Source organism: Furipterus horrens, unplaced genomic scaffold (assembly GCF_987537825.1).
Source record: "Furipterus horrens unplaced genomic scaffold, mFurHor1.1.pri manual_scaffold_9, whole genome shotgun sequence".
Classification (NCBI taxonomy): Eukaryota; Metazoa; Chordata; class Mammalia; order Chiroptera; family Furipteridae; genus Furipterus; species Furipterus horrens.
The window spans coordinates 15,257,562-15,266,374 of record NW_028327179.1 but is presented as its reverse complement, the minus strand read 5'-3'; the positions used below and the strand labels follow the sequence as shown (position 1 = coordinate 15,266,374).

General features: G+C 41.1%; 1 protein-coding gene across 1 annotated transcript; it reads right to left on the bottom strand.

The window, feature by feature from the left end:
- Positions 1-628: 628 nt before the first annotated feature.
- TOMM7 (translocase of outer mitochondrial membrane 7) lies at positions 629-8,270 on the bottom strand. The gene is made up of 3 exons (XM_090287806.1): positions 8,092-8,270; positions 4,793-4,841; positions 629-855 (listed from the first exon to the last, which is right to left on the bottom strand). Exons 1-3 carry the CDS (start codon positions 8,192-8,194, stop codon positions 840-842), a joined length of 168 nt encoding a protein of 55 aa, XP_090143932.1. The 5' UTR covers positions 8,195-8,270; the 3' UTR covers positions 629-839.
- Positions 8,271-8,813: the final 543 nt, after the last annotated feature.

The following is an 8,813-nucleotide window of genomic DNA, read 5'->3' as shown; positions in this document are numbered from 1 at the left end:
TTTCAGGCCTACTTTCCTACATTAATTACACTTCCCCAAACTAAGTAAATATATTTTGTTAGAATTACAGAAAAAGCTATTTATAAATAGGCTACAAGTACAGGTAAACCTCCCAGGAAACCGGCGCCTGGAACTGCAAACTCGTTCCCATTCGCGGCCTTTTCTTCTATCCGAAAACAGGAAGTGCTACCCTTCTGTGTGGCTCTCATGGGCTCTGGCCCAGCCAGCTCTCATTTCCGAACACCAAGGGAAATCTTAGACTCACATCTGACTCACAAATAAATCAGACATACACTCCCCAAAGCTAATCCCATCACCTTCCAAAAGAGCCAGAGAACCCCTATTTCTATCAGAACTGTGCTCCAATTCAGGGCAGGAAGAAAGGGCCCAGTGTCTCACAAACTGAGAGCTGTTTCTACTTTCCCTACATCAGAACAGCCCAAGGAACTTATTAATTCAATGCACAGGGAAACTGGAATCTATGTGTTAAGAAATGAACTCGGGAATTTTTAACTTTTTAAGGTAGCATCTAGGCACAAATATAGATTCCCTGTTTTGGAAAAGTACTAAAAGACTAAATTTTTACCTAACAGTCCTACTGTGTTCAATTGAAAAAGGACTCAACACATAACATTGTTAAAGACATTTATTTCGATACAGTCTACCATAAATAAGTCAGTAGAGGTTCCACTCTGCCACAGATGCATGAGAAGAGCCCTGTGCCATTCAACCGGTGAACGTCTGAACGATGTCCCATCTCTTATCCCAGCCAGAACGCACACCTTCCATGTTGTTATTGTCCATTGACTGCTTCCAAATCCAGGTGACCAAACAGTCTTTTATCCCCAAAGTAAGCTAAAATGTTTGTGAAGAGGAGAAATAAATTAAACCCCACGGTAAAAACTTCTTAAACATAGTTTAAGAACTAGAAGATTTTATACATTCATGTGTTTACTTGTCTACCAAATCCAGAATTACTAGAAGGATCTCAATCTCATTGAACAACAACAAAAAAAAAAATCTAACATAGAGACCTATATTTAAAGAAACACAATTTTGTTAGTTTTGAGAGTAGTTACTATATAAACAAAAAGGAAAATGTAAGTTGAGGCCAATAAAAGATAAATGATTAATGATTTTCATTAACAAGAAGGACTGATGAACCCAGAAAATAAAGCTATATAATTACTAGATCCAACATCAGTAAAATTAATAATAACATTTATTCGATGCTTTCCATGGAACAGACACTGCAGAAAGTTCACAACTCCTGCTTATGATCCCTATTTTAAAGATGTTGAAACAGAGGCTTTGAAATGGTTACATATTTTAAGTGGCAGAGTGAGATGTGACCCAGGTACTCTTGGTCATTAGTCCACACACATCCCAAAAGCAACCAGCCTTCATTACTGCCTCAACTAATTCTTATTCCATACATTCCAGCTACTAACGCAAACTCCTGAATCATTTGCTGACTAAGCAACATGATCCAGGTGTTTTATTTCCAAATGTTGTTGACTAAAAATGTGATTTCTAGTAACATGGCAATAAAATTGCATTACAAAATGACAATTTGAGCATTCTGGAAAGTTTTTTTTTAAGTATTTTCCTTTCGCCTGAGAAAAAAAACGAATATGTGTCTATTGCCAATTTTCAAGTGTATTAATATTTCCCATTAAACCCAAGTATTTCTGAATGTAGTTAAGATAGGAAAATACATTATTCATCTATTAAGATCTCCTTCTCAATGGTAATGAGCATTCAAAATAAAAATAAAAGTTTCCTTGGCCTTATACAAATAATGGGAACAATGATTCTCTTAGTTAACATTAGTATTGATATAGTTTGCCTCAGTAATGTTTTGCTAAGATATTGTCCTTATTCATTAAAGCACTGAGTTTGTATCAACCAACATTTCCCAACCACGTAAATGCATCATCCTGGGTGAGAAAGGTCACCAACATGAATGCGGGCCTAATCCCCAGGAACCAACTACTAGCAAAGGAAACAGACTAGTAAATCATGAACCATATTATTTGCATTAGTGTTATATAAATAAATTCATATATAAACACTTTATATTAATGAACAATAAATTTTACATTAATAAAGCCTAGCAGATATAATTCCCTGTCTTTCAAGGTACAAACTAGGCAACCCAGGAAGAGCTCCGTAGTCAGTCTCCCCAGAACAAGCAGCAAAGCACACGAAATGCTACAACTGGAGAACTCTTCCGGGCACTCAGTCAATTGTTTACTAACCACAAGGACCCCTGGAAGGAAACCAGAGATGCACCTAATGACAAAGAAGAGTCAGCACCAGAAAGAAGAGGAGAGAAGACAGTAAGGTGAAGAAATGCAGAACAGGGGATGACTGCTTCATCCAGTCCGCTATAGGGTCAACTCCTGGTGAGATCAATGAAGCCACAAGTACAACAGAGAGGTATGTTCTAGCCCCACCTCTGGATCCTGGGTGACCTGGGACACAGAAAAAATGCTATTTTCCAGCATGCAGGTCCAATCTAAAAAATTGCACCACAAGATGTAATACTAAAGACTGCTGTCCAAAAGACCACCAAGACATTAAGTCATCTGATTAATTCAACACTTGTTGGCAGCCACTTGAGGTACTTGCAGGACAAAATATAATGTAAATCCAAAACAAGCATAATATAAGGCAGACAAAGACAGAAACGAGCACTACAGGAACACAGGAAATAGAGCGGTTTCAGCTGGAGAAGGGGAAAATAATTGAGGGCAGAGGTGACAGTTGACACTGGGTTTTTCTGGAGGCAGGTTTCCATCCGGGGGAAACTGAGGGGCAGGAGCCTTCGGCTGAGGGAGCACAAGCACACAGATGACAGCGTGAAAATCCACACTCACTCTGGGAGCGGCAGACAGTATCTTGCAGCTAGAGCACAGTTCTTAGAGAAGAAGGAAATGAGCTAAAGATGACGTAAGATTAAAAATTACTGTTAACAGTTTACCACTCTCACATTACTTGCCAAGTACTGTTACTACTTTACATACAATATTCTTCATCAACCCTCATGGCAATCATATGAAGTAGGTATTATGCCCAAGTTATAAAACAGGAAACTTCATCTTACAAAGGTTAATAGCCTCTTGGGGAAAGATATCTGATAGTAACTCCCAGTGCTTGGAAAATGTTCCGTCTGACCAGGTAGTCCCATCTCTGATGTTTCCTAAGGTAATGTTTCCCTAGGAAGTCACCTGTCTAAGGTCAATCACTAGTAAATAGCAGATCCATTACCTCAAGTCCCCATTTGAAAAAAAGGAAACTGGCAGTGCAGAGTAGAGGCTAAACAGAAAGGAACTTAGTGGCGATCTCTGGAAGCAGTTGCAAGAAGCCATAGGATGAAGGTTAACGAAGTTAAGGGGGTAGGGAAGTAAAGAAAGGAAGCAGTGAGTGAAGACCACTTATTAAAGCCCTTTTTAGGGAAAAGAGAATAATTGCAGAAATGGACAAGCTGAAGGCACGTACAGTGGTAACTTCAGGGAAAAATAAAACCCTTTCCTCTTAGAAAAGAGGCTGGCCAGGCTGAGGGGGTGAAGGAAATTCCTATCAGATTGCACTGTGCTAAGTACAGTAAGTAAGAGGTAAGATTATCCGGGCGAGGCCACATGAGCCAGTGGAAAGAGTGTAGTCTTCGGAGACAGACATACTCCACCACCTACACACTGTGACCTGCTCCAAAGGACTGAAGTAATAATTAGAAATATTGTATATAAAGCACCTAAAAGAGTGGGTGATGCATTGTGAAGTGACGGCTAAAAATAGCTAGTAATATTGTCATTATTATTTTCTGCCCATTCTAGGGAAAATGGCTTAGAGTAGGAGTCCGAAAAAATGGAAGAACTAGAATGGCCAGGGAAAAGTCTGTTAGGGCAACCCACAAGAAATGTCTGTAAGACAGAGGGTCAAGCTGAAATCTCACAGCAGCTGTGCGGGGTCCTGGTCATCATAGCGCCACGAGCATCAGTCCTTCCTACAAGCAAACATGCCTGCTCTAGATTCTGCCTTTATATGTGTGTGTGCACACATGTAAATGAATATTTTCATAAGTATATGTATATACATGCATGTGCCAGGGTATGAATTAAAGACTCTGTAGCTGTGTATGTGTGTAATTTTCACAAATGCTTATCAAACACTGGCACGTTTGTTTCTGAGAGAAATTTGACAATGCATTTTCAGAGCCATAAGTGTTCATACATTTGACTTATTAATCCCATCAGAATTTACCATAAGGAAATAAATCAAAACCTATAAAATCTATATCCATAAAAATGCTCATTATATTGTTATGCATAATATTGAAAAATTGAAAAACCTAATTAATCAACAACTGAAAAATATATGGGATATCAACTCTAATTTGAGGTGAAGAAAATAAAATCCTAAGTACTCTTATTAGAATGATATAAAAAGTTGTATTTATCTGAATAAAAATAAGACAGAAATATGGGAAATTAGAAAGTTTACCTTTTAAAGTGTAGGAAGATCAATTAGTTCTTTTAAAATATATATATGCTTCACCATAGTTACAACATGGTACAGTAAATAAAAATTAGGAAGGGGAGAGAAAGTACTTACCTGCTAACATAACCTAAACTGATATGCAAATTACTGCAGTTTCCCAACAGCCCAAAACTATATCGACTGGCAAAGTTCCATTACAATGCCTACCACCACTGCTTCTTTGCTTCCCAGTGATTCAGTACTAATATATGAACATTTGCACTGAAATGTTTATTTGTAAGAACTGTACCTCAAAACAGTTGGTTCAGGCATTCCAGGATCTGCACCCCTCTTAAATCCTGGGAGAGAGGGGAAGGAAGAAGAGAGAAAGACAATAAATACTAATTAAAACCCCAGCAGACAAAAAATTGCAATCAAGACTTGATTTTTCAATAACCTGGGGTAGCTAGAACGATACTTGAATCTACCAGCTTTATCTAGATTTACCTGTGCTACAGAACAGTTTCCAGTCTTCACTAGAGTAGGAGATTATGTCCAGGACTAATCAATAGGGAAGGCAAACTACCTTCTTCCTACTATACAAAATCAGGACAGTAGCCCTCAGCATGCACTATCTTTCATTACTAGTCATTACCCAGAAAAAAGATATTGCAACTACCAAATCACACTGTATAAAGGACTACAAAAAGCAAAAAAAATTTTTAAAGAAACTTAAAAAAATTGAGAATATCTGATTTTATCCTAATTTATCCCCCATGAGCCTCTTTATAAAGCAAAAAAGAGGGGGGGGAAAAAATCATGTTATTATTCAACAACCTAATTAAGTCAACACTCTTATTGCAAACACAATTAAATTAACATTTTTACCATTTAAAATGTATTTATTAATAGGACATGTTAATTTGCTGAAATAATTCATTAAAATCACAGTTGTCATCAAGAACTGAGGGGTATAAAATTTTACCCCATTTCCAAGACAACAAACTAGCCTGTCAGTTCACAGATGCTGATAGAAGACTCAAGATTCCAAGTCAGAAATAAAGAAAAATGTATTACTCCCAGCTATAGCCATCATCAGAGTACGATCATTTAAGAGATAACCCTGCAGTTAGGGAACCAGAATCTTTTATAATGGGCAGTAAGCATGTCTCCCCTTTGTTCTGGAGGTAAGTACTATTTTCCAAGGCTGTTCATTCTACAAACATCCTTAAATAGATAATATGGAACAAAGGATAGTAAAAGCCTTTGTTCACAAGATCTGTAGAAATTCAACACACAATGGAAAATTATCTTTCAACTGGTGACTCATTAAAATCTTTTTGTTGGTAAATGTCAAAACAGATTCCTTATTATGTCACTGTCTGTCCTATGTTCGTCGGCAGCCGTCCGTCTCGAGAGACGATGGTGTAGCTTCTTAAGTGTCTATCTGCACCGCCGAGAATGGTTGTGCAGTCCGACTCGGGAGTGACACGGTATCTGTCTCCTCCCGTGTTGAATCGACATCTTGCGATGACGCTGGAGTGTCCTCTCCAGTGAAGCTGAAGCTACAGAGCCTGGGCAGGGTGATATGGAGGGTCTGCTGTTGCCCATGCAGCAGACCGCCCCTCTCTTCGCAGCTGAAGGGTCCAAGGGAAAGACGGAGTCAATACAGTTTGGCTTCAGGTGCGCCGCAGGAGTTGCCGGTGTTGACTACAACGTCAAACCGCCTTAGGGACTCCGGCTCCGGATTTTCTGTCGGCGTTTACTCCCTTAGCCTTTCCCCTGAAGAGGTATGCCGCAAGGCAGCGGAGGTTTTTTGGAATCAGAGTTTTCCTTCTCTGACTGTCCTATGTTATAGCACTAGAATCCCACTATATTTCCTGAAGACTTAAAAAGGTATGTTTTAACCTAAGTTACACAAGAAGTTCAATGTGCAGTTTCAGGTCTTAGTGAGAGGTGAGGTGGAGGGGGGGGGGGGAAACCTAGAAGCTACGTTAGACATAAATTTATATATAGTGTAAGAGAAAAGACAAATGATTAACAAGGAAAAAGTACTGAAAAGACAGCGTTAACATCAATCTCAACCTGAGCTGGATGCTAGGGTAAAAATCACCATAACGGCAATCCTGGGAAAGAGAATATAGCTCATGTGCACAGAAAGGAAAACGAAGTCTAGGATGGAAAAGAAAAGCATCATCTACTCTTCAGACCAAAGCTCTTGATACGCACATTGTAGCGAGCAGCTACAGCTTTCTGGAAAGCAGAAATCTCAAAAAGAGAAAGAGGGAAAGGTAGATGAAAAGATTTACAATGGAAAAAGAAAATGGCACAGTGAAGGGGGAGGGCCAAAGCCCCCCTCCCTTTCTTTACTAAAAGGAGAGCTAGTCCCAGTGTTTCACTATCCAATCTGGGCCCTTCTACCATTTGAAAGTTGGGGAGGGGTGAGCCTGAGAGAAAGAGGGGGAACTGCACAGCCTGCAACAGTAGGCTGTCAATTACTCTACTCCTTGATACTTACAAAGCCACTAAAATCTGGGAAAGTAATGTTTAAAAAAAAAAAAAGTATTCAAAATAAGGGAGAAAAACGATCTTTTGAAGTCCTGAATGAATACTTAAGTATTCCCAAATTATCAGTTGGCTTGTAATTCATGAGGAAATAGGAGCCACAGCTGCCTGAACCACCTCCAGCATAATCAAAGGCTGTCAAGATGTCCTTTCTCTTAGGCAATGCATGACACCTAAAACAAATAGAAAGCAGCACCTTGTTCCAAGCATAGGGTTTTAAAACGTCAATTTTATAAAATGTCAAACTTTATGCTCAAACTGACAGCTGGGGCTCTTTCCTATTCACCATGTTGCCTGAGTTGCGCAATAAGATTAAAAAGAAAAAACTACCCACGGCTAGAAATGGGATCAAGTCCCAATGTGCAGCCCTACGTCAAAATAACTGCCTGAGCATTTACAAGTCTTTGCAGTACAGCATCAAGTTTATAAGAGCATGGGCCTTGATGTCCCATTGCCTGAGTTCATAGCGCCCCCCAAATTAACAGCTGTGTAGCCTTCCGGCAAGGGACAAAACTTCTCTATGCCTTGGTTTCCTCGCCTGTAGAATGGGTTCTATAATAAAAAGCATCCACGCCACTTTGCCCAGCTCAGAAAGCAGAGGCATCCAACAACTACTGTCATAATCACGCGTCCGGGCAGTGGCACATTCCGACGTCTACAGGCCTCTTTCTGTTCGGGCCCACCTGGCCAGGTGAGCACAAACGCCCTGCAAATCCACCTACGGCCAAAGAGTGAAATGCGTCGCTTTCACAAACGTCAGGCAGTCTTAACTCTCCCAACAATCCTGAAAAGTATGTCACCTCCATTTTACAGATGTAAAAACAGAACGGGAGGGATTCCATGACTTCCAACAGACCGTAAAGATACTAAAAGGTAGAACAGGATTTCGAACCGCAGTTGAAACGATACCCAGTTGACCAGACGGCCTCCAAGGCCCCGCTCAGCGTGGTCACGTTGGTCTCCCCCGCGCTAGAAGCCAAAAATGGAGTCGCGGGCCCCGCCCCCCTTGCCTCCCGTCTGCTCACAGGGTCTTCTCTCACTAACCCAGGTAAATCACGAGAGGAATAAAGCCCCAGCGGATGGCAAACTGGCCGCCCTTGAAGAGTTGCTGCAGCCTCTGCTTGGCCTCTTTGCTCAGCTTCACCATGGTGACGGCCCAGGGGGCGCAGCGAGGACCCACAACAGCAGCGACGGCGCTGACAATCCACACAAGGAAAGGAGGTGCGCAGGCGCCACACCCGGCTTTTACGGCAAGAGTCGTGACGTCGCCAGCAGAGGTCGTAATTCATCGTCCTGAACCTGCCTCGCTCCTCCCGCACGGTCTACTGAAGGCGCATGCGTTGTCAGTTCTGCTCGCTGGAGGCTGAACTTCACCTTCCGGTTTAGCAATCGCCTGGTTTCGTTGGTTGCAGGGCATCAGACACACCGTTCCTTCAGTCTGGGACGCCCTCTCTCTTTTCACACTTACCCAATTTTTAAAGTACACCTTCAAGTGCTCCTTGCCTCACACAGGGGGAACATTATATTCAAAAGGACTAGTTTTTTGGATAAAAGATTCAAGATCCACATGTTCCTTTAAAGCACCATATTCTCTCTTATCTCTTGGTGTTACCTCTGCCAGAAATGCCTTCCCACATCCCTTTTTAAGGTCCAGTCAAGTTATCTTCTCCAATATACAATCTTCCCTGTCCTGCCCCTGTGCAGAGCAAGATAAGCACTTCCTGGCGGTGCCCCTACGCTGCAGTTGACTCATCAATATTTATATA

Coding starts and splice junctions, on each gene's coding strand:
- TOMM7 (XM_090287806.1), bottom strand. CDS start 8,194: ATGGTGAAGCTGAGCAAAGAGGCCAAGCAGAGGCTGCAGCAACTCTTC. Junction 4,842..8,091: donor TCCTCTCGTGATTTACCTGG/GTTAGTGAGAGA, acceptor CCTCTCTCCCAG/GATTTAAGAGGGGTGCAGAT.